The following is a 26172-nucleotide window of genomic DNA, read 5'->3' as shown; positions in this document are numbered from 1 at the left end:
GTGCAGTGAAGAATTTACTGCCAGAGTGCAGGTTTGGGGGAGTATTACCCTAGAAAAGGTGGGTTGGTTACAAGTCTTGTTGGTCACTGCAGTCTGGATCAACATCTCCACTATAACTTTGACATACTTCCTTCATGTGACTTTCCCACCCTGAACCCAGCTTTTTCCCTGCCTAGCTGAGGGCCACTCTTTTAGCTGTCCTGGGCATGGAAGAAATGAGGCAAATGTTCTGCACTGCTTTTTGAGAGAACCATTGAATTTCCATCAGATGATGCTCCAAGCAATTCTTTAAAGAAACAACATTCTCCTGGGTACTCATTCCCAGAAATCTTCCTTACCTTTTTCCTTTCTTCCTAGTCATTTATTATCCATTGATATAAATGCTTAACCCCTACCCTGGCTCTTGCAAAGTTTGAAGTCCTGTTTTGCTCTGATCGACAAAGTCCAAAAAATTGACTTTTTGACTGAGTCAAATTCTCTTTTATTCTACAAGTGTTTGTTGAGCATCTACTGTATTCTAGGTACTATGGTGAGGATATGATGGGGAACATGATCAGAGTTCCTTGTTTAGTGAAGAGACAAAAAAAACAGGTAGTGATGGGTGATGGTGAGGTGACATTTAAAAGATAAATAGGACTTAGGTAAAACCTGGGGTAAAGGATTAGGGTTAGAAGTGTTTACTGTCAAGGAAGCTACAGAGGAATCCATGACTATTTAAAAGTGAGATTTGATTCCTAAGGGATTGTATTACTTAGGGTTACATCTGATGGCAGGTAACAAAAAATTCAAGTTATACTGGTTTAACTATGTAAAAGTTTTCTTTTTCTCACTTAACACAAAGTCTGTTAGTAGGAAGTCTAAGACTAGTGTGATGTTGCCATGGTGCCATCAGGAATTCAGGCTCCTGCTTTTCAGATTAACATTCATCATCAAGTTTGTCACCTCATGGTCTCAAAATGGCTGCTGAAACTCCAGCATCACATTCAAGTTCCAGGTAGAAATAACCAGGTAGGAAGAACAAGGCAGAAAGGGCAAAATACGATGTGCAAACTGAGACTCCATCCCCTAAAGAGCTTTGTGGGATGCCTCAGCCAGTTAACTTCTCCTTATCCCTCATTGACCTCTCTTGTATTACATGGCTCCCCGTGTGTGAGAGAGGCTGTGTGCATTACCACCACGAACAAAACCTGGGTTCTATTAAAAGGAAGAAGAAGAGAGTAGATATTGGATAAGCAATCAGCAGTTTTTGCAATAGTGACATAAATGCAACAACAAAAAACAATACCATCATTTTTATATTGCATTCATGTCCATTAATGAATTTTATCCCCTTGAAATGCAAAAAAATGAAAGGGCAGGCATTCTTTTTTCACATAGACTTGGAGAAGCAATCTGACATGTCCAAGATTATCCTAAATACATTCCAGTACACTGTGGAGCCCACAGGCTTTATTATACGCCATGCTGTTATGAATTAGCTATATAATAGAGCATGTCCCAGGACTCTGTGAAACTCCATATACAGGAAAAAACTGTAACATGTTATGTCCCTAATAGTGCTGGAGGAAAGAAAGGACAAGAAGAAAATAACAAAGCCTCTTGGAGATAAGTGCTGAGCTGCCAGCTAAGCTCATTCACTATTATTAGTAATAATTAATAACAATATAACAATAGCTAACACTCATTGTGCCCTTTGTTCTTTATAGGCATTATCTCATTCCACCTTCATAACAACACTATGAGTTAAGCCGCATTGTTATTCTTTCCTTTACAGAGAAGGAAACAGAGATTCAGAGAGGTTAAACAACATGCTCAGTGTCACACAGCTAGTATGTGGTACAGCTCAGGTTCAAATTCAAGCCTGCTTGACTCCAGCATCTAAATACCAAACCTAACTTCCTTTTTACTGCTCTTCATCAGCCCTGACTCACTCTCGCATTCCAGACTTAAAGGGAATGGAATTCACATTAGGACCTCAACAAAATTAATTAATACATGTCATATTTTGTCAATGTTGCTTATCTAGGATCTAAACTGTAGAAGTTAAATCTGCACATTCTAAGGGTCTACTGTATTTAAACTCTTAGATCCGCCTCAGGTAAATGCAGATCTCTGATGCCATATTCCTACTTACTACATGGTTTATTGCAATTGGTCTCATCCCATAGATTTTTCTCTGGTCTTCTTCCTACCAAGTGTAGTTTGCTGTAATTGCTTGGTTGTCACTAATGAAACAATTCCTTTGAGCCATTTCTGTTAAGATTTAGGCCAAATAAGTTGGCCAAAATGGATTTTAATCTTCTTAAAGAGTAGAAAGAGAGAAGACTTGGGGGCTTCTGTGCATTCCAGAGCTTCGGCATGGAAGAAGTCCTGCTGTTAAGTTAGACAATATAGTCTACAATCACAGACCTTAAAGCTGGAAGAGACGATGTAGTCCAACAGAGGCCGATAAGGCATTATTAGCTCCATTTCAAAGATGAGATGACTGAGGCTCAGTAGCTTAAATAAAATGCCCAGGGTCCTACAGCGAGTGTCAGAGCTTAATTCACTTACTCAGGGAAAGGAAGAATGGAATGCTTTTTCCTCATAGAACAGGAGCCTATACATTGTTTGGACAGAACTTTATATCTATTAAGGTCTTTGTTATTCTCAAAGAGAATGGCAGCCTATAGGGACAATTTTCAGAATTGGCAAGGAAGCCATCACTTTGCTTACATCTGTCCGTGCAGTCAGGATGACGACTAGGTAAACTATGTGAAATGTATATTCTAAATATATATTAAAAGTTAGAGTTGCCTGGTTTTTCACATGCCTGTGTCGCAGTATCTGAAGGCTCACTTGGAGCTCAGATCTCCAGGCTGTGTTCACAAGATGCTAATTTCTTAACAGTGTCTTCCTCTAGCAAGCTGGAGGACAGCTTTGGTGATTTGCTCATTCACACCGTGGGGTCTGAATGTGCCATGCTCATGCCCTCTCTCAACACAGTTTAGCTTCCAGCCCATCTGCTCCCAGCCAGTGATGTAAATGTACCAGCTGCTTCTCAAGAACCAGTCGGCATCCTGCAGGAGGGGGCAGGTCCCTTTCCAGGGCATCAGCCGGCTTGTTCTCAGCCTAAGCCCTCTCGCCAACCATGGTGAGTCCCTCCATTCTCGCATCTCCCCATCTGAGAATTGGAGGGCACCGTCCTCTTACAGGCCCATGATTTATTTATCAGCGTGGCTCGATCACAGGGCTCTAAGTCAGATTCCTTATGATCTACTGATTGCAGGGACATGACAAGGTTTGTTTAAAGGGGCTGGGCTGGGGCCCTGCAGCTGACAGAGAAGGTGGCCACGAAGAAAGCAGCACCCTGGTCGCAAAATGAAGGCACTTCTATTGCTGGTCCTGCCTTGGCTCAGCCCTGCCAACTACATTGACAATGTGGGCAACCTGCACTTGCTGTACTCAGAACTGTGAGTCCCCCTCTAACCATGCCTGCCTGGGTGGGTGTGTTGGGTATGTCGGGGGTGGGACCTGAGGCTGTTCCCTGGCTGGTATGTCTGTGTAGAGAAGTAAATTCCACATACACTAGATGCACTTGGACAAAACACCCTGCCAGCACTTTAAAGCAGGGCTTTGCTGTCTGTGACTCCACAAAAAAGCACCATCGTACTGCTGCGGTGCTTTCCCAACGAGGCATTTTTTTTCCTGCTTCTATGCCAACACCGCTTTTCCTCAATAGCTGTGTCTTCTCTTCTTTCCATAAATAGAACCTAAGAACAGAGCCTGCTTGCACAGATCTGCAGCCTCTCTCGGGCATTTTGTCATTGCAAACAGATATCATCCCTTTTGGAGACAGTTTGTCTCCATACCTGAAAACAGAGAGAGTATCAGTACAGGGGAAAGATAGCCCTGTATATAATATATATATGTATTCATTTTATTTTGATTTTTGATAATTTTTAAATATATGAGGAAGCAGAAAGAACTGTGCGGGGAACGCACTTTTCCTAGCACCTACCTTTAATGATTAACATTTTGCCACCTTTGCCTCATTTGTTTTATGTTTTACTAAAGTGGTTTGGAGTAAATGACAGTCATCGTAACATTTCACCTCTAAATACTTCACTATGCCTCTCAAAAAAATAAAGACATTTTCCTACACGACCTGTGTCTATTTTATAAGAGGAAGTGACTCATGTCCCCAACCTCTACAAGGATATTTTTCTGGCTCCTTTTGTTAGTAAGCTTTAAAGGAGGATTGCAGACGGATGTGAACAGCTTCAAGCAATCATATAAAAAGTGCTGCTGCGTGTGCCTCAGTGTTTAAAGCATTTACAGAAATGTATTCTCCTTACTAACCAGACTGGTAAAAATAGCAAGAATTGGCTTATGTGTAAATTAGAGTCAGTGGGCAAATGAAAAGAGGGACTCTTAAAAAAAGTTCCAGAGCCCAAACTAGAAAAGCTTGGCTGGTCATATTTAGGTAGAGATACCCCATAAATATGTGCTGATAACCAGGGCCTCTTTTATAATTAGCCAGACTATCCAATTTGTCTAGCACGATAGATGCTCAATAAATGCTTGATAAATAGAGGAAAGAACAAATGACGTAGGTCCTTGGAGGCAGGCCATTCATTCTGAGGACTCTACGTTTCACGATTATCTGGTCCTCCCATATTGGAATGTAACCCCAGTCCACCTTAGATAAGAAGGTTCAAAGAGAAAATATCTCGCTTAGGTCTGTATAGTAATAATGATACTGTGGAAGTTTCTCTAGAAAAAATACACAATGGCAGAACTAACTGGGATTGTAAAAAGTCCCCTTCCTCTCTCTTGATGAATGCTGAAGTTGGTATCTCTGCAATCTAGTGCCTAAGCATCCCACCCTCCAGACCCCCTTGTCCACCTTCACTCCCCATCTGCTATCCTTGTTAATCGCTGTATTGGTTTCCTACGGATGCTGAAACAGATTACCACACATTTGGTGGCCTAAAACAACAGAAATTTATTCTCTCGCAGTTCTAGGGGCCAGAAGCTTGAAATCAAGTTGTCAACAGGGCTATGCTCCCTGTGAAAATTCTAGGGAAGGATCTGTCCTTGCCTCTTCCAGTTTCTGGTGGTTCCGGTCGTTCCTCAGTTTGTGGCTGCATGTCTCCTATCTCTGCCTCCGTCTTCACAGCACCTTCTCTATGTCCTCCCCAATATGTCTTCTCCTCTTATAAGGACACCTGAATAATCCAGGATGATCTCATCTTGAGATCCTTAGCTTAATTGCATCTATAAGACCTTTTTTCCAAATAAAGTCACATTCACAGGTTCGAGGTGGACATATCTTTTGGGCCCACTGCAGGTGCTACTGAGGAGCCTGTCCATTGAGTTTCTTTCAGTTTTATAGCCTGGTTTAAGGAAGGCTGTTCATACTGGCTTAAAAGTTTTCTTTTCTACAAGTACATGAAGCAAAGGCAACTTTTCTGTTGAATAACTAAGTGGACACAGCAGGCTGTTCTTTCCAACATATGAAGCAATCCAGGAAGCACAGTACCAGGAAATTGCCAGGACAACGTCCCAAAATGAATTTGGCAGGACTTTCTGGGATGCTTTCAGGTGCTGGAGATGGTATATGAGAGAAGTCTGTCCAGCTATTACCTGATGAACTGATCAGTGAATTCATGACACATATCAGGTACTGTGGCAGATGCTATAGGAATACAGCAGTAAGAAATGAGGTATGTTACCTGCCCCCAAGGAGTTGACAATCTAATGGAGAAAAATGAAATATACACATAAGAAATATAAACAATGACCCAAGGCATAAGAGGGCAAGTCTTTAAAAAGAAGGGTAGGTAGTAAGTTGAGAGGCGGTGGACATTGTCCATTTCAATGAAATTAGTCAGACTAGAGAAGTTGAGGGTTTGAGCTGGATCTTGAAGTAACTGGAGAGGAATTAGGCAGAATGAGGGATGGAAAAGAGAAAGCATTTCAGGCAGGGTAAATAGCACTGGCAAAAAGGTTGGGAGGTGGCTGTGGATGTCACCAAAGCTTTGGAAAACAGCAATTGAGACCAGTAAGTGGGACTGCTGGGTTTGTTTGGCATTCTTGGGAGAGGGGTTGTGGGGTCATGGCGGCATATGGCCCTGAGATGAAGAGACCCTTCTCTCACTGCTGTAGGCCGCTGGGATCTCGAAAGCAGGCAGAGCTAGGTCAGCTAACCGGGAAGGCTCTGGAAAGCCAATCTTCAACTCTCAGTCTGAGTCCTGTTCTCTCAGGGCCTAGCTTGAAAACTGAAGCTAGTCTAATAAACGGAGACAAATTTAGCATGTGGCCCAGGGAGTCTTAAACTCAAATGCCTACAGAACCAGGCAGAAGTTATTTAAACTTGTGAATCATTTGCGTATAACACAAAAGAAAGTGGTAAGGCCTCTGGTCAACTGCAGAAAATATACGAGGTGTGATAAAAAAAAATACAGTGAATGTTTAAATTTTAAAAATTATTATAGTAAAAGACACATTGCCGTTAATCCCCCTCAAAATACTCCCCCTCACTTTGAACACACTTAACCCCTCATTCTTGCCACTTTCTGAAGCAGTTCTGGAAGTCCTCCTTTGTGAGTGTCTTCGTTGCGCTGTCGTGGCTGCCTCGATGTCCTGAGTCCATTCAAAACGTTTACCTTTCATGGTCATTTTGACTTTGAGGAAGAGCCAGAAATCACATGGTGCCAGATCTGGTGAATAAGGTGGATGAGGGCACACCATATTGTTTTTATTTGACAGAAATTGCCGTACCAGAAGCGATGTGTGACACGGAGCCTTTCTGTTATGATAAAACAATACCATGAATGCTGCTGCCGAGTGCCATCCAATGGAAAGGCAGGGATCTTCACTACGGGAAGTAGCATGTTGAACCTTAGTGACAGTGTGTGACAAGTTCCAACTTGTTTGGTGCAGCCAGTCAGATGTGAGCTACGGTTGAGAAAAAGGTGTTCTAAAGTGTGCCGTAAATTATCCTCCATCATGACAACGCTCCGTGTCATACATCTCTTCTGGTATATGGCAATTTCTGTCAAATAAAAACATTACGGTGTGTCCTCATCCACCTTATTCACCAGGTCTGGCACCATGCAACTTCTGGCTCTTCCCCAAAATCAAAATGATTCAGGACATCGAGGCAGCCACAGCAATGCAACTAAAGACACTCACGAAAGAGGACTTCCAGAGCTGCTTCAGAAAGTGGCAAGAACGATGGGATAAGTGTGTTTGAAGCAAGAGGGAGTATTTTGAGGGGGATTAATGGCAATGTGTCTTTTACTATAATAAAGTTTTCATTTAAACATTCACCGTATTGTTTCATTACACCTTGTATATATGTCTAACGGCATTCAAATTCAATTTAACACAAAATAAAACAAAAACACCTTGTCCAATCTAGGAGACCACTTTTGCTTGCCTAGTTTGGACTTGAGAGTCAATAATTTATAACCCTAGGCTTCTTCTTTAAACATGTCCATTGCCGCCTGTTACCATGACCCAGAGGAGAGTGAATTCCACATAAGAAGCCTAAAGCCAGAGTATGTGATGTGAAGTCCCAATCCACAGGTTAGGGAGCAGGGAGTCTAGGCCTGCTCTCGGGGCGGCTGCAAAGAGCATGCCATAGGATAAAGGGGATGCTCTTTCCCGAAAATCCCTCAGCCCTGACTCCTATGAACTCTCTATTTCCTAGACCCCAAAGTGAATTTACGAAATAGACTTTCAGTCTCACAGGCATGAGTGCACTATTGCTTTCTCATTTTTCTGGGCCTATTTACAGCCCTAAATATGACAAGATTTGGGGGTGAAGTCCTTTGAGCAGCTTGGGTTCTGAGGGCTACCCACATAAGAACTGAGGGCTGGGTTTGTTTTTTTAAAATGCAGATGCTCTAAATCAAACCTACAAAAACAAAAATCTTGGGTGGGGAGGCAACTATTTCATTCTTAAGCAACCCAGGTGATTCTTATGGGGTCCATCCCAGTTTCACGCTTAACAAGGCCCCCAGGTGATCCTTATGGGCACTACACTTTAAGAACCCTTAGATCCAGCTTGGATGCCAATTCTCCCTGATTTCCCTGTGGAAAAGCATCGCTCTGCTCTGTGTGTCTCCTCCATGCTGTGTCTCATCCTCAGGCTTCGTGTTTGTCTCCTCTACCAAGTCAGTCTTTACAGGGGAGACCTTGGGAAATGTTAATTCTGTACACTCAGCTTCTGCACAGTTCAGACTTAAGTTGAAGTGAGTGAAATGGATTTGCCTCCCATCTTGGCCAATTCCTAAACATTGCAAGCAGTGGTAAAAAAAAAAAAAAAAAAAAAAAAAAAAACCCAAAAAACAAACAAACAAACAAAAAACCTTGGTTTGGTTTCTGTGGAAGGGAGTGTGATTTTGCTAATAATGATGTAAGCTACTTCATTTCAGGTGTTGCAGAAAAAGCAGCACCGTGCTCATCTAACTGAGGTGGCCGCTGCTCTGGTCAATGATATCCTGTGGGTTTTGTAACATTTATTTAAATGTTTTGTTTAGCCAGCATTTGAGAGGAAAACCTTAGAGTCTGGTGGGGTGGTGAGATGCATTTTATGGTACACACCCCTCTCTCAAAAACCATTTACGAAGCCATTTCATCTTTCCTCCACCTTTAACGTTTTTAGCCCTATCGCCCTTGGAAATACTTCTCACTTTTGTGTCATATTCTGGTGGATGCCGTGTTTACGCCCATGGTATAAAGTCTGAATGAGTTTTGAGTGGGTGCATAGTAAGTGGGAGCCCTACTTTTCAGTGAAGACAACTGTCCTTTATTTTAGGGACCCAGCTATTACCAAGACAGCTAGGCAGGGTCCCTGGAGGATGACAGGTCTCTGACAGTAGTGCTGCTACTATAGCTGTGTGGCTTCTCAGGAAGTCAGGAGATGCCGGCTCTCTTTCTAGCTTATAGCCAAGTATTTTTGGCTTGTAAATGTCATCACTATGAACAGTATTCGTGCCAATGTCTGGAGAGAAAAATCACACTAGTCCCTGACTCCGGTAGAGATAGTAGTTCTCAGTGGGAAAGGTTTATTCCCACTGGAGTTTTGTGCTCAGAAAATTAAAATGAATGACTCTGATTTCCCAGCTAAATCATTTAGGGTTGCAGAAGGACGAGGTCTCCTAGAGAAACCACCAAAAGCAGCAGGAGTTAGGAGGCAGCCCTGTGTGTGTCCTTCCTGGGAAGTCAAGTGAGGCCCAGAAGTCAGAGGCACAGGAGAGCCACCAAGTGTCTTAGGCCCAAAAGTTGAACCACCTACCTCCCTAGCAGAACTCTCTCAAACCAACCTGCAAGACACACCTCTAAAAAATTGGACTGTTTATGCCACGAGAATATTCACTTTGGGGCTCACGGGCCACAGAGAGCCTCCACTCACACCCAGGAGGGCATTCTAGACTTCAGGAGAGAAGATGGCATGCCTTAGTTTTGCAGATCACTCATCAGGCCCTGGTCCGACTTCTCGATTTTCCTTTCCCTAGATCAAGGCCCAGCAGCAGCGCTAGCCTTAGTAACTCCTTTTTCTCCCTGCTGACTTCAGTCAGACTCGGGCCAAGTGTGGGGCCACGAACTACATAACCTGGAGAAGCATCTTCTTAAAAAGCTTTGTACTCAGCGGAGATCCACACAAGGCACGAGGCACGTCTAGGTTGTTGCAGTTGAATTCTTTCTTGTGTGAATGAGGAGGGAGGAGGATGAGTGAGAGGAGTACAGCATCCGTTTCCTCCTCACTTCATTTTCACTGTGTTAACTACTCCCAATACTTTCCAAGTTTAAACCAACGGGGTGAGCTCTATGGATTTGCCAGTAAACACTTTCCAAGTTGAGTCTCAAAGAATTTTTCTTTCTCATCAAAATTGAAAAGAAGAAAAAAGATGCTGCTGATCTCTGGGGTTTTTGTGTGTGTGTGATATATTTTAAGGATTTGAAGTCAAGTTTGGATTAGGACCTGGAAGGAAGGAGGTCGATTTTACAGAGGAAGTGTGGTGAGGTGGAGAAACCATTCCAGCTGAGAGGAGGAAAAAGGTCCGGTCTGGGGGAGAAAAGCGAGGGTCCATTTGGGTTCAGTGATTCTATCCACGTCTTTCAAAGCCTTGCAGTGCAGCATTTGTTTCATGGGGCATTTTTTCCTGAAATCTACAAATGTGTGTATTTAGAAGGAAATTGAAACCGCATGTTCCTGATTCATTTACACTTAACCCATCACAACATTGCTTTGTAATGATTCTTTGATGTTCAAAGAGCATAATGGTCCTGTTTAATGGTCTAATTTTTTTTCTCCTTGAGAATCAGCAAGTCCTTTTACCAGCAGTAAAGCAACTTCAGTCCCAAACCATTTGTTTTATGGTCTAAAATGCAAAACCCAGGAGTTTCAAGATACCACTACAATGCTTAGCAAATTGCTTTGGCCTTTCTTTGGGTCACATGACCAGTCAGGTGGATGAAAGGCAAAACGGGTATTTCTCTAACAGCAGATCTCAGTGATTACATCATGTTTGATTTATTTTCTTCATTTTAATTTTAATGAAAACCTCAGTGCAAAAGTAGAGAGGAGTATAATGAATCTCCATGTACCCGATTACGCATTCTTCAATAATTAACAATTCCTGGATATCTTGTTTCATCTATATCCTCCCTGAATTGTTTTGAAGCAAATCTCAAGCATCTTATTTCCTCTGCATATGTTTCAGTATTTATCTCTAAAGGGTGAAGAATCTTAAAAAATATAACCATGACACTAATGTCATACCAAAAATAAGTAACCATAACTCCTTAATATCAAATATACAGTCAGTTCAAATTTCCCTGTTATCTCATAACTTTTAACAGCTTGTCTGAATCATGAGCAAAATAAGGTCTGCACACTGCAATTGTTTGCTGTGTCTCATAAGTCCCCCGACACCCTTTCGTACTCCACTGATGCAAGGAGTTCTTGAGGTAAGATTTGAAGAATACAGCACGGACAAATTCCAAATACTGGGCTAGTAGCTGAAAAAGAGAAAAAGAAAGCAATTATTTTAACTGATTATCAAGTTGAGGGAATGTAAAGGAGGCAAGATCCAAAACATTGAACAATGTTATGAATTTAACCAAGTTTAACCAAGATGAGTGTTTTTGATGACATTGTCACCCAGAAGCTTTAGGAGGGGTACTTAGAAAGAATAGGGAAATTTCTTCTTCCTCGGGCAATAATCTCCCAACATTTTTTGATCACAGACCTATATCAAGAAATTCATCCATATGCCTGTCATATGTGTAGTTATTTAGTTATACATTATACACATGTATACTATATTATATCCATTATAAAACATAACAAAAGGGTAAGAAATTCTACATAAGATTTCTGTTATAGTCTCCCCACTTTCCTCCTGGGTGTCTATCACTTTGGCAAGCACCATGGAGGAACAGACTCTCAGGACTCACTGGCATTAAAATGCAACCCCTTGTAAGTAAACAGGAAACTTCCCACTGCCTGTCTGTGGGATTGGGCTTGGAAAAAATAGGACAGGAAATGGCCCGTTGCTGCAAGTCAACAAAACTCGCTGGCCCAAGAACCAGACGGCTTTTCTGAGTCATCTTCCCATTTTTTGACCATCACCCTTTCCTTGTGGGGCCCATGTGGACCCCACTCTCTTATAGCTTCCTCTACCCTCAACCACACCTGCTTTCATAAACACCAAGAGTGGGTCCAGGGAGGGTCCAGGGTTGTAAAACCACAAGTGTTTAGAATTTGAGAAGTCCCCTCTTTTAAAAAGACACAGTCATGAATTCACACTTGCTAGGTCTCTGGTCAGGTTCTTAGAAGGGCTTGTGCATGCCTTGAGGTGTACTCATCAGTCTTCTGGTAACACCCCACTCTGGAACTCTGGTTCCCTCCCCCCAAATCCATTTCTGTGGTTAACTCTTGCATATCCAGAGCTAGAACAGTCTTCCTGGTGCCCCAAGGGACAGTGACTACCTGTAGCTCCTTCTCCACCCTTTTCCTTCATTAGCAGTTCTACCCTGAAGAATATAAGAGGGGCAGTCCAGTGCTCCAAGACAATGAGTAAGCCCCTTTGGCATCCTGAGGACCATAATAATCAAGTGGCCAGCCACTGGAAGGTTGGAAGTGAGATGACTTGGTGATTGAAGGCACATGCTCTGGAATCGGGCTGACTCAGGTTCATATTCAGTCTCTGCCAGCTGGGCAACCTTGGGCATGTTACTTAGCTTCTCTGGGCTTTTCTAGTCTATAAATGGAAATAATAACACCTTGTTGTAAGTATTGAATGGCATTATGTAAAGCTTTCAATATAGTTCCTGATCATAGAAAACTCTTAAATTACGGACTTTATTACTAGTAATAGCAGTAGTTATAAGAACATATTTCATCAATTCTGAGATACTTTTATATTAGTATTCTGAGATACTTTTTTTTAATATTAGTTTCAGGTATGCAAAACAACACAATAATTAGACATTTACACCCCTCACGAAGTGATAACCCCTCCAAGTCTACTACCCCTCCGATATCATATGTAGCTATTACTAGAGTGAGATACATTTTAATATCTGAGAGCAGGCTGTATCTTACAGTTGATGGCACCATACAAAATAATGGGCAGTGTTTTTCTTTCTTGGTGATTTGTAAAATAATGGTGCATCCTACAATAGTGAAATCTTTGATTTGATGAAATTTGATAATAACTTCACCCATGGACAGTATGGATGGGCCAAGATCAAGAAAATAGAATTGCTAAAGAATTGCTGAAACCATGTAGTCCCTTCCTTCCTCCTTCCATCCCTCCTTGAAGAGACAAGTAAGTAACTTACCTGAGTCGAGAAAGGGTCAACTAGTATTTTGGGGTGAAGTCTAGAGGGAGGCCTGAGACATTTGTCAGTGGACAGGGGGGCCACGCTTCCCATGCAGCCCCACTTCCACCGGTAAGTATGTCCCTCTCTGTCACACCCCCCTTCTCTCTTGCCTCTTGGTCTCTCACCCTTCCTCCCCAGAGTCATTCCTCAGCCACTAGGTTTCTTTCCTTGTTACCTTGACACTGCAGCTCCTACTTCCTTTCTTTCCATCGTCCCTCTTCCCGAATCCAAAGAGGAAGGCTGGATTCAGTGTGTTATTTGGTTGGTGGCCCACAGTCATAGTATTTTAGAGTTGAAGGAGGCCACGGAGATGATCTGGCCCAATCTTCCCATTTTATAGAAGAAGAAACTGAGGCATAGTAATTTACCCAAATAACTCAGCCCTGCCAGTAACAAGCTCTGTGAATGAATCATGACATTTTCTTTGGAGAAGCAATTAAAATGCATTCATTATTTTAATGTGTCCTCAGGAAACAATAAAGCTGCAGCTTGTTATTAAAATTTTAAATTAACAGCTTTGGGCAAAGCAATGACATAGATGTGATGCAATAATGCATGTGACCTTGCACATCACCTATTAGGAACTGAGTGTCCTCGGAGAGTGTCTGACCATCTGGGCGTGCTCAGAATGCTATCATGGGACTTCCTTGACTAATTTTGTACAAATGCAACCTGGGGCCATTTGACAGTAATAAAACTTTACATCTGAATATGTTATTCCAAGGATTTGCATATAATTCCAAGGGCCTCATACACAAAGGATGGCAGCAGGGAGGCAGGGCAGAGGCCAATCATGAAGCAGTTCCAAGTTTCAGCTTGTAGTGATTAAAAATGTGGCTTCTGAAAAGCCACTCAGATCTGAGTTCAAATCCTGGTGCATCCTTACCAGCTGTTAACTTGAATAGACTAATTACTTCAGGTGGGCCTCCAGTTTCTCATCCTTAAATCAGAGCTGTTAATGATAGTACTTACCTCGTGGGGTAACAATGAAATATAATACATATGCAGTACTTAGTAGATTCCTGGAACCGCATAAGTACACTGTCAACAGCCACGGTGATGATAAATGACCTCATTTGAACCTCAGAGCAAAGGCAGTGAATCCCCATCTTATCGATGAGAAAACAAAGATTCATTGAGGTTAAGGGAGCTCCCCTAGATGATCCAGCCAACCTGGAGCACAAGCATCTTGATTTTAGAATCAGGGCTTTTTTCCACTGCATCTTCCTTTGTTGCCATGGAGATGGCGTTACTGGGGTGTGTGGCAGGTTGCTCCAGACCTTTATAATTCACTAGGGCCAGATTGGGGCACAGAGATGGATTCTGAACCCGAAAAACAAATGGCTTTACAGATGAATCTTTTCTGGGCAAAATATTCGGGTAGTTTTTCTGGCCAGTGAACATTATGCTGAAGACAGAGCTTTCTAGCATATACAATTATTTTTTCCACTGGAGTAGGCATAAGATGGCAGACTACGAGTGGTCCCCAAGATGTCTTTAAAGTGGTCAGCCAAAAAACGTTTTTGGCTTCATGAGCTAATTGATGATAGATTCAAGAGGATCAAAGGAATTTTGTTGTAAGTGCACCTGGAATAAGCCTTCCCACCAAGAAGCTGCTGTAGTTTTTATACAAAAAAACACCTGAGCACCATCAAAAGTAGAAGGTCTGAGGTGTCATCAGGGCTGTGCAGGTCTGTAGCATTAGGATCATGAGTGTGGATGCCAGCCAGAGTCAGGCCCTGGCTCTGCCACTTACTGGGTGTGTGTCTTCGGGCTGCTGCTTTCACTTCTCTGAGATCAGTGTTGTGGACTCAGCGGGGACTGAATGAGGTCCTGCCCGTGCAGCCCAGTACCATGCCTGGCACATGGCATGAGTGATCAATGTTAGCTCTTGTCACGTTTTTGTCTTTCCTACTCTACAAAACAACTTCCTTTCTTTACTCCCTGCACATTTTTTTCTCTCTAGAAAAGATACCCACGTGGTATTTGGTGGTGTATTGGTGTCTGATGACTAGAGGTACCCTTTCCCTTGAGGTGCCCTTCTTTTAGGGGTCTCCTCAGGAGAGCAGCCCAATCTCATCAGGGAATTATATTTCCTTTTAACATCATAAAAAAGGGTTAAACACTGGAGAGGTGCTAATGCTCCATAAGGAGCCTCCAAACACTTATAGTCTGCTACAGAGAATGTAAGTCCAAGGGGCAAGTAGGCAGAAATGGTGTCTAGGACTCAAACACAAGACAGGGGAGGGTAAAGGACACTAAGAAAAACAAAGTGTTCCCTGTAACTCAAGCATTGTGTCTTTTATTTTTATATTTTTTTATTTCATGTGTAAAAAAACACTGTAATAGTTAGACATTTATCATTTATACCCCTCACAAAATGATAACCCCCCGCCCCAATCTACTACCCCTCTGACATCGCATACAACCGTTATATTTCCACTGTCTCTATTCCTTATGCTGTACTCCACTTTTTGTTTATATATATAATGTATAATATTATATATATTATATATTATATTGTATATATGTGTATATATATGTGTGTGTGTATATATATATGCTGTGTATACGTGTTTATATATATGTGTGTGCATATATATACATATATACATATACATATATATGTGTGTGTATATATATATATATATATATATATATATATATATATATATATAAAATTATAGTTGACATTCATTATTGTTCAGCTTCAGCTTCAGGTGTACAGTGCAGTGATCAGGCATCTACATCATCTCTGAAGTGGTCTCCCTAATGAGACAAGTGGATACCTTTGGATACCTTACAAAATCTTTACAGCATTATTGATTATACTCCCAAAATTGGCTTTTGTATCCCCGTGGCAATCTTGTGGTTACTGATTGTGCTTTCTAATCCCCTCACCATCCCTCCCATCTAGCAACCCTCAGTTTTTCCTCTATGTCTCTGAGACTGTTTCTAATTAGTTTGTTCATGTATTCTATTCTTTAGATTCCACATATAAGTGAGATCATATGGTATTTGTGTTTCTCTGTCTTACTTATTTCACTTAGCATAATGTTCGCTAGATCCATCCATATCGTTGTAAATGGTAAGATTTCATTCTTTATGGCTGTGTAATACTCCATTGTATAAATGTACCACAATTTCTTAATCCAGTCGTCTACCAATGGGCTTTTCAGTTGTTTCCATGTCTTGGCTATTGTGAATAGCACTGCAATAAACATAGGGGTGCATAGATTTTTCTGAATTAGTACTTTGGAATTCTCTGGATAGATACCCAAGAGTGAAATTCTGGGTCATAAGGTAGTTCCATTTTCAATTTTTTGAGATACCTCCATACTGTTTTCCATAGTGGATGCACCAATCTGCAATCCCACCAACGGTGCACAAGGGTTCCCTTTTCTCCACAATCTCGCCAGCATTTATGTTTGTTGATTTATTGATGATAGCCATTCTAACCAGAGTGAAGTGGTATCTCATTGTGGTTTTTATTTGCATTTCTCTAATGATTAGTGAGGTTGAGCATTTTTCATATGTCTGTTTGCCATCTGTATGTCCTCTTTAGAAAAATGTCTCTTCATGTCCTCTGCCCATTTTTCAATTGGATTGTTTGTTTTTTTGGTGTTGAGTTGACTGAGTTTTTTAACAAAGTTTGGATATTAACCCCTTATCAGATATATCATTGACAAATATCTTCTCCCATTCAGTAGGCTCCCTTTTTGTTTTATTGATGGTTTCCTTAGCTGTGAAAATACTTTTTAGTTTGACGTAATTCCATATGCTTATTTTTCTCTTACTTCCCTTGCCTGAGGGGATATATCAGTAAAAATATTACTCTGGGTAATGTCTGTAAACTTTCTTCCTATATTTTCTTCTAGGAGTTTTATGGTTTCAGATCTTATATTTAAGTCTTTAATCCATTTTGAATTTATTCTTGTATATGGTGTAAGGAGGTGGTCCAGCTTCATTTTTTTTTTTTTTTTTGCATGTGTCTGTCCAGGTTTCCCAGCACCATTTATTGAATAGACTGTTTTTACCCCACCATAAATTCTTGCTTCCATTGTTGTAGTTTAAATGACCATATAGGTGTGGATTTATTTCTGGGCTCTCTATTCTGTTCCATTGATCTATGCGTCTGTTTTTATGCCAGTACCATGCTGTTTTGATTACTATAGACTTGTAGTATAATTTGATATCAGGTATCGTGATACCTCCTACTTTGTTCTTATTTCTCAAGATTGCTGTGGCTATCCGGGGTCTTTTATGGTTCCATATAAATTTTAGGATTACATGTTCTATTTCTGTGAAAAATGTCCTTGGTAGTTTGATAGGAATTGTGTTGAATCTGTATATTGCCTTAGGCAGTACGGACATTTTAACAGTATTAATTCTTCCTACCCATGAGCATGCTATGTGTTTCCATCTATTTGTATCGTCTTTAGTTTCACTCTTCAGTGTCTTATAATTTTTTGAGTACAGGTCTTTCACTTCTTTGGTTAAATTTATTCCTAGGTATTTTAACATCTTTGAAGCAATTGTAAATGGGACTGTTTTCTTAATTTCTACTTCAGATATTTTATTATTGGTATATACAAATGCAACTGATTTCTGAATATTAATTTTGTATCCTGCTACTTTACTAAATTCATTTATCAGTTCTAATATTTTTTTGGTGGAGTCTTTGGGGTTCTGTATATATAGTATCATGTAATCTGCATATAATGACAATTTTTCTTCCTCCTTACCAATTTGGATGCCTTTTATTTCTTTTTCTTGTCGGATGGCTCTGGCTAGAACTTGCAGGACTATGTTAAATAGAAGTGAAGGAAGTGGGCAATGCTGCCTTGTTCCTGATCTTAAGGGAATGGTTTTAGCTTTTCCTCATTTAGTATGATGTTAGTTGTTGGTTTATCATATGTGACCTTTATTATGTTGAGATATGGTCATTCTATTCCCATTTCCTTAAGAATTTCTATCATAAATGGCTGCTGGATTTTGTCAAATACTTTGTCTGCATCTATTGATATGATCGTATGATTTTTATTTTTCATTTTGTTAGTGTGGTGTATCACATTAATTGATTTGCAGATGTTGAACCAACCTTGCACACCAGGAATGAATCCCACTTGATCATGGTGTATGATCTTTTTAATGTGTTGCTGAATTCTGTTCAATAATATTTTGTTGAGGACTTTTGTGTCTATGTTTATTAGGTATATCGGCCTATAGTTTTCTTTTTTTGTAATGTCTTTGTCTGATTTTGGGATCAGGGTGATAGTGGCCTCGTAAAAAGTGTTTGGGAACCTGCCCTCCATCTGGATTTTTTGGAATAATTCGAGGAGAATAAGTGATAATTCTTTTTTGAATGTTTTGTAAAATTCCTCTGTAAAGCCATCTGGCCCAGAGCTTTTGTTTGTTGGAAGCTTGTTGATTACTGATTCAATTTCCTTGGTAATCAGTCTATTCAGGTTTTCTGTTTCTTCTTGAGTTAGCCTTGGAAGGTTGTATGCTTCTAGAATATTGTCCATTTCTTCCAGATTGTCTGATTTGTTGGCATATACTTGTTCATTGTAATTTCTTAAAATTTTTTGTATTTCTGTGGTGTCTGTTGTCACTTCTCTTTCATTTCTGATTTTATTAATTTAGGTCCTCTCTCTCTTTTTTTTTTGATGAGTCTGGCTAAAGTTCTGTCGATTTTGTTTATCTTCTCAAAAAACCAGCTCTTGGATTCATTGATCTTTTGTATTGTTTTTTTGGTCTCTATTTCATTTATTTCCGTTCTGATCTTTATTACCTCCTTTTTTGTACTCCCTTTAGGCTTATTTTGCTCTTCTTTTTCCAGATCCCTTAAGTTTAAGGATAACCTGTTGATTTGTGATTTTTCTTGCGTCTTTAGGTTTCCCTCTTAGGACTGCTTTCGCTGCATCCCATAGATTTTGGGTCGTTGTGTTTTCATTTTCGTTTGTCGCGAGATACCTTTTGTTTTCTTCCTTGATCTCATTGTTGACCCATTATTATTTAGTAACATGTTATTCAGCCTCCATGTATTGTGTGTCTTCCTTTTTTTTTTTCCCCTGTAGTTGATTTCTAATTTCATAGCACTGTGGTCAGAGAAGACAATTGGTATGATTTCAGTTTTCTTAAACTTATTGAGACTTGTTTTGTGGCCTAACGTGATCTTGGAAAATGTTCCAAGTGCACTTGAGAAGAATGTGTATCCTGCAGCTTTGGGGTTAAATGCTCTGAAAATATTGATTAAATCCAACTGATCCAATGTGTCATTTAAGGCCACTGTTTCCATATTTATTTTCCACCTGGAGGACCTGTCCCTTGTTGTCAGTGGTGTGTTGAAGTCCCCTACTATGATAGTGTTACTGTTGATCTCTGTCTTTATGTCAGTCAATATCTGTTTTATGTATTTAAGTGCTCCTATGTTGGGTGCATAGATGTTTACTAGGGTTATCTCCTCTTGTTGGATCGATCCCTTTATTATTATGTAGTGCCCATCTTTGTCTTTTAATATATTCTTCATTTTAAAGTCTATTTTGTCAGATATAAGTATTGTTACTCCAGCTTTTTTCTCATGTCCATTTGCATGAACTATCTTACTCCAACCCTTCACTTGCAGCCCGTGTGTGTCTTTTGATCTGAGGTGAGTCTCTTGTATACAGCATATGCAACGGTCTTGTTTTCTAATCCACTCAGCCACCCTATGTCTTTTGATTGGAGCATTTAATCCATTTACATTTAAAAGTAATTATGGATAGGTACATAGTTACGCCTTTTTGTTGTTTGTATTTCTGGTCTTCATTAGTTAGATTGTTTTCATCTTTCTTCTGTTTACAAAAGCCCTTTTAACATTTCCTGCATTGCTGGTTTGGTGGTAATGAATTCCTTTAGCTTATTCTTTTCTGGGAAACTCTTTATCTCTCTTTCAATTTTAAATGATAGCCTTGCCAGATAAAGCAATCTAGGTTGTAGGCCTTTGTGTTTCATCACTTTGAATACCTCCTGCCACTCCCTTCTGGTCTGCAAAGTTTCTGTAGAAAAGTCATTTGATAGTCTTATAGGAATTCCCTTGTATGTAACCCGCTGTCTTTCTCTTGCTGCCTTTAGGATTCTCTCTCTTTGTCTTTAACCTTTGCAATTTTAACTATAATGTGTCTTGGTTTCGGCCTGTTTGGGTTCATCTTGGTTGGAACTCTCTGCGCTTCCTGGGCTTGTATTTCGGTTTCCTTCAAGTTAGGGAAGTTTTTGGTCATTATTACTTCAAATATGTTCTCAATCCCTTGCTTCCTATCTTCACCTTCTGATATTCCTATGATGCACATGTTGTTGTGCTTGATGTTATCCCAGAGGTCTCTTAAACCATTTTCAGTTTTTTTTTTATTCTTTTTCTTTTTGTTATTCTGCTTGGATGATCTCTGCTAACTTGTCTTCTAAATCGCTGCTTCGATCCTCTGCCTCATTTAACCTGCTGGTAATTCCTTCAAGTGTGTTCTGTGTTTCAGTTATTGTATTCTTTAGTTCTAACTGGTTGTTATGTATGATTTCTCTATCCTTTATGTCGTCACGAAGCTCCTTAAACATTCTTATCATCAGTGTTCTGAACTCTGTCTCTGATAAGTTGGTTACTTCTATTTCATTTGATTCCAATTCTGGAGGTTTCTTCTGTTCTTTTATTTGGGACATGTTTCTTTGTTTCCCTATTCTGGCTGACTCTCTGTGTTTGCTTCGATGTATTAGGTAGAACCCCTAGGGTTCTCGGTGTTTGCTGGGTGATCTTACGTAGTATGTGTCTTTAATTTTGACTTGCACCACTTCCCTATTCTCCTGTGTGTGTGCTCCAAAGGTGACCCTTGTGTCGTGTGTATTCTCCTGTTAAAGTTGAGCTTTAATTGCTTTTGGCTTGTCAGTAGATGGGATTGACTCCTAGGCTGACTAGTTGTGAGAATTGTCTATGCCCACGGTGAATGAACTGCTGCGTGAGGGTTGACCGCTCAAATGAGGTTTGGCCCTGTGGGCTCTTGTGCCTGTAGAGAATTCCCTCTGGGTGTGTCACTTGTAGGTCAAACCCGGTAATACTCTGGTTTGGTCTGGAGTTGGCTTCTGGGTGTGTTGAATCTTGTGCCTCTTGAGCTGGGCCCTGGTAGGCCAATTTCAGAACAAAACAAATCAACAAGCACAACAGCAACAACAACAACAACAAAGAAAAAAACCAGATACTCTCACATGTAAAAACAACCAATAACCCACACTTAACACAGGCAGAAATATCAAAAATACAAAAAAAAAAAAAAAAAAATGTAGCACCAGTCTTGGCTTAAGCCCACCAAACAATCTCCAGGTTGTTTTCTGTTGTACAAAGAGTCCTCTGCGTCTTGTGGAGTCAGAGCCGGCCACCTGGCTCCCAGAGTGTCCCTGGCACTGCAGTTCTAGATGAGTGGGGCTATGGGGTGTGGATGGTAGTTTTTTACAAAGTCAGTGCAGTTTCTGCTCTTGCCTGCACATAACGCTCTCTGAGAGCACCACAGCCAGCCACTGGAAGGTGGGTTTATTCCCTGTGCCCAGGTCTCCTGAGTCTTAGGGGATTTCTTCCGTAGGGGGATATGGAGGGCGTGAGATTTCTGAGCTGCTGAAAGCCCAGAGCTGCCTCTGCCAACTGCTGTTGACCTCTGAGTGTGTCTCTGTAGCTGTAATTGTCCTGCGCTGCAGCCCAGAAAAGGTGGGGGCTGGGAAGGGAGGTGTCTTCTGTTGCCCAGCCCAGCTGTGTCACACTCTTCCCAGCCTCTTCCCTAGGTCACAGCTGTAAAGCAGCTTTTTCTACGTCCTGAGCACTACAGCTCCTCTGTAATCTGATACTACTCTTCAGTTCAGGGACCAGCTTGAGACTCTGGAAGGGTGAGGGTAGGATTGCTGGGGAGAGTGGGGGGAGGGGCCCAGGTATGGAGTTTGCCTTTTGCCTTTTTTGTCCGACCTCAGGCCCAGCTGGAGATCTCAGCTGAGGTCACTGCCTCAAAGGCTGGATACGCTGCTGTCTCGGCAGGAGAGACCAGCTATGGGACAAATGGGAAGAGCCCACCTCCTGGCTCTTGTGATCTCTGTTCTGTGTCCTGAGGCCCCTGCAGCCGCAGATGCCAGCCGTGTCTCCACTCTGCTCCCTTCCCTCTTCCCCTGCTCACCCGGTTTGCCCACCTGCAAGTAATCCTCAGACGAGTCTCTTAGCTGTTCTGAGTGATGAGCAGAGTGTCCTTTGATGGGTTATAGATGTTGAATTTGTAGTGAGTTCCAGAGGAGAACTCAAGAAGACCACCTCACTGCTGCCATTCCTATGACGTCCTCTCAAGCATTGTTTCTTCAATTACAAAATAACCACCCAGTTTAGGTTTTTCTGTGGGAAATGTGGTCAATTTGAGTTGTTGTTTTTTTTTACCCTCCCCCATCCCCAATTCAGTTGTTTAGTATCATAAAGAAAACATCAGAGTGATGAACTGACTTTTCACTTTTTGGTTGGTTTCTCTGAACATACATCCATCTCCTCTTACTTTCTTGGTGTGGTTGACGGGTTTGAATGAGGCATGTGGACCTCAAAAGAATGCAGTGACTTGATTCTCCTTCAGATTCTTTATTTGTTTCACATTTAACAAAGGCATGGAATTTCTCTTCATGAAAACAGCAATTTACAGAAGCAGATTGACTTCTTTGTCCAGTAGAAGTAAATTAAGGTTCTGAAAAAATCCAGCAAGACGTTTCCCTCCCCACTTCTTAGAAGTTCTCATCCTTTGTTCCGTGTTTTGTTTTATAAATGTGATTTTTCTAAACTAGGCAATCCGCGGGTAGATGAATTACATTTACATTTGGACAGTAAAAAGAAAGCACTCATTGCTAGGAAATGTATAATTTTATAACAAAGACTTATCAAGTACCTATGAAATATCAAGTATGTTCTAGGCTCTGAGGAGTCTGCAGTAAACTAGAGTCCAGTGAGAGGGCAGTAAACAAGCAACATAGTATGTCAGATATGAATAAGTGGTATGAAATAAAATAGCATCACCTTGCCCTGGTTTATTTATATAAAACAGCCTCTCTGAGAACGTGGCATTTGAGCAGAAATTAAAAGGAAGTGAGGGAGGAAGCCATGAGGGCATCTGAGATTGGGGTTTGGAGGCGGGCTGTTCTATTGGCAAACCCCAGACCTGACACTTTGTAGCTCTGTGTCTCACGTGGCCTTGACCTCTCGGCCTCAGTCGTCTCATCTGTAAAGTCTGAATGATGATTCCTACAGCACAGAATTCTTGTGAGCAGTCAGTGAGGCCCGTGAGAAAAGATCTGGCACCTGGACAGGCTGGGTGGATGTGAGATCCTTCTACTTCAGCTTTCACCTTTGCTGGATTATTCCTGAAGGAGGGTGGGGGAGGGATTTTTACCTGGTTAAACATCACTCAGGGTCACATGCTCTAAATATAGTTTAGAATGGAGTCTCAAATACCCATATCCTCCCTCTCCATACCACCCCCATTCTTGATCAGTGTGAATTCATGTTTAATTTTTTTCACCCCTAAATTGTGTGACTTTCTAAGTTTCTTCAGCCTGTTCATATCTGTTTTTGGTGGATTCTCTCTAACTGAAAATGTGTCCGTGTCTAACATATTTAACTTCTTCCTCCTGTCTTGGGTCTTCTGTGGCACACCCCACCTGACTTGTCATCCATAAATTTCATGGCACCCTGTCTGTCGCAGGTCATTCGTCAGGGTAATGAGTCAAGTCAATGTGATGGCGGATTGTTAAGATACCTTCTGAAACACCTCCTCACAACTGGGTTTGATACCACGTTTGTTTGTGATTTCTGTCCATTTTCAGCCCCCCTTTTGAATCTTGGGACTGACAGTGAAAATAAAGTCCCTCCCAACACACGACACTTTCAACTTATTGTGTCCCCCCCACTCCACCCCATCCCCGTCTCCATTCCTTTACATTCTTAACTAAAACATGAGCAGTATTAAAGTTTTCAAGATAATCTCACAAACTCTGTGATAATTTAAATGCAGATTGTTTATTTATCCCTGGTATTTTGAACCCTTTAGATTTTGTCTCCCTAATATTGACTCCACAATTTGTTACACCAACAATTGCATATATCCCACACTAATTTTTCACTACTCTTTCCTCTGCTTTCTTTCTACATCACTATCACATGTTGTTGGTCTTTTTCCAATCTTCTGACATCCCCCTGTGTGCAAAGTAATTTTTCAGAACTAATTATTCATCTTTACTGCATCAGTGTTCAGTAAGCATATTAGTCAAAATCTTTTATTCCCCAAGGATATGTGTCATCTGGAGCACCTGATTTATGTGTGTTTGTGTTTGCCAAATATTCCCTTACCTATTTTTTTTTTGTCCAAACTTATCTGCGTGAGTTTCTTATTCTCCAAATTTCACTTATGTATACTTATAAAGATGTTTAAGGCGTTTAGCATTTCCTGTTTTAACATTTTTATTTCAGTGTTTGCCTCTTTTAAAAACTTAGGAAATCTGTGTTCTTTCAAGCTTCTCGGCCTATTTTTTATGACTCAGGGTGAGCTTACAGATTTTAAAGCTATTGCTACGTGTTAAATCCTCCTGTTTCAACTCATGTGTATTTTTATCTGCTGAGCTTAATTGATACAGTCCATTGTCTGGGCATCTTATTCTTGTATTCAGACCTTGTATTCAGAACTGTTCAGTGATCCTAAGAGTTTCTGACACACAACTGAATAGGTGTCCGCTTTTTCTGTTTGATATAAATTGTTAAAGACTGGAATAAAAAAGTCATGACCTATAAATTTCTTTCAGGAAAAAAAAAAAGCAATGGAATATGCTGATCAGCTTCTTAGAAACCACCAGATCTCTCAGCTTTTCACTGTGCAAGTAGTTTGGCACTAATTATTCACTCTGTTCCTCAGAGAAATCATTTTATTCAACCCAACCTCTTTAACTTAACCTTGCCAAGTCAACATGATTTTAGAGAGCATTTTGCTGAAGTATATTCAATTGCTATCTGTATCATAACTCGGTGAATAGCTCCACCCACCCACTAGAGAATCCTGAAGCCATAGAACACATTTCTGGCATTTATTTTTAGCATGTAATCCAGCGCCTTTATTTTTAAAGACAAATGTTTGACCCCAATAAGCAAGGACACTTAAATCTGTAACCACTCTGGGCCATTTCTGACAGAAAGATCTGTTTGTCATGTAATAACCCTTGTTCTTAATAAGCTTTACAAGCTGGCATGGCCCTTGACTCTGAGGTTGGGGTTGGAGTACATTCAAGTGAACCCCATTTCCATTTGGAGCTGTTAGCTGAACAGTGTAGTTGCTGTGCCATTTTATTTTATTTAAATGGCATTAGATTTGATATTGATCGGTAGCCTGAACAAAAATAACTGGAGCAATCAAAAATACTAAATTCCCAGTGTTAACCACATTGCTAAGTCAACCTTTATCAGAGATTCCCCATGCAAGGATGGCAGACATTAAATACTCGTTGCAGCTGGTTGCAAAGTGGGAGCAGCCTAGCTGTGGTGGACTCGCCCTGCAGCTGACAAGAAGCTGTTGTCACTGTACTCTGCAAGCATACTTTTCATTTTAAATTGCGTAGTAAGCAGTGCTTCTGGTGGCATCTGTTTAGGTGACAGCAGTCCGGGTATTGGGAGACCTGTGAATATATACACTCTGAAGAGATGAGAGCACAGGTTAAACCAAACAAGTTGGAAAGGAATCATTTTCTGCAAACGAAAACACGTTCGTATGCATCATAGGCTCAAGTGACAAGGGGAGAAATTTCAAAGTTCTAAAATCTTTTTAAAAATTCTAAAATCTTGTACTTAAAAATGAGTTGTTGGAAGAGGAGGAACTAAGAAACATCTGACCGTTTTATCGTCCCAGGCCTAACTCAGTAGGTAAATACGACATACTCTACTGACAGAGGGTAAAGTGAGTTCCCCACTTCTTGAGACTCTGCATGACTAGAGACCAGAAGGGAAGGACACACTGCTGGGGGGACCTTCTGGGAAGGGAACAACGGACACTTCTGTAGTCCAGACCCTGGCCTCAGGCGTCCGGTAGCTCCACTTGGCCAATGGCCCTTGTGGCCTTCTTTGTGCCACAGGGAGCCCTTGACTTTCATGGTTTCTGTAAAGCACCAAGAGCTCCTTTAATGTAGTGAAGTGGTTACAGGGCTGCTCTGATCGTAGTAAGGAAATTTACCTAATTTAAAGTTTAAAACAAACAAACAAACAAAAAACCC

The 26172-nt window shown here is 40.9% G+C and overlaps 1 protein-coding gene across 3 annotated transcripts in view; it reads left to right on the top strand.

The window, feature by feature from the left end:
* Positions 1-26172, top strand: part of LNX1 (ligand of numb-protein X 1) — a 110379-nt gene that overhangs the window by 23167 nt on the left and 61040 nt on the right. The window contains exon 1 of one of the 3 annotated variants that reach the window (XM_033105557.1): positions 3055-3452. The exons of the other annotated variants lie outside the window; for them this stretch is intronic. Within the exon in view, the coding sequence (XP_032961448.1) occupies positions 3361-3452 (92 nt within the window). The 5' untranslated portion in view covers positions 3055-3360. Of the gene's footprint in view, positions 1-3054; positions 3453-26172 lie in introns of those variants that run through there. 3 annotated transcript variants of the gene reach the window in all.

The sequence above is a fragment of the Rhinolophus ferrumequinum genome, chromosome 5, assembly GCF_004115265.2.
Source record: "Rhinolophus ferrumequinum isolate MPI-CBG mRhiFer1 chromosome 5, mRhiFer1_v1.p, whole genome shotgun sequence".
In the NCBI taxonomy this organism is placed as follows: domain Eukaryota; kingdom Metazoa; phylum Chordata; class Mammalia; order Chiroptera; family Rhinolophidae; genus Rhinolophus; species Rhinolophus ferrumequinum.
Note: the sequence above shows the minus strand (reverse complement) of the source record. Positions and strands in the feature narration are given on the sequence as shown.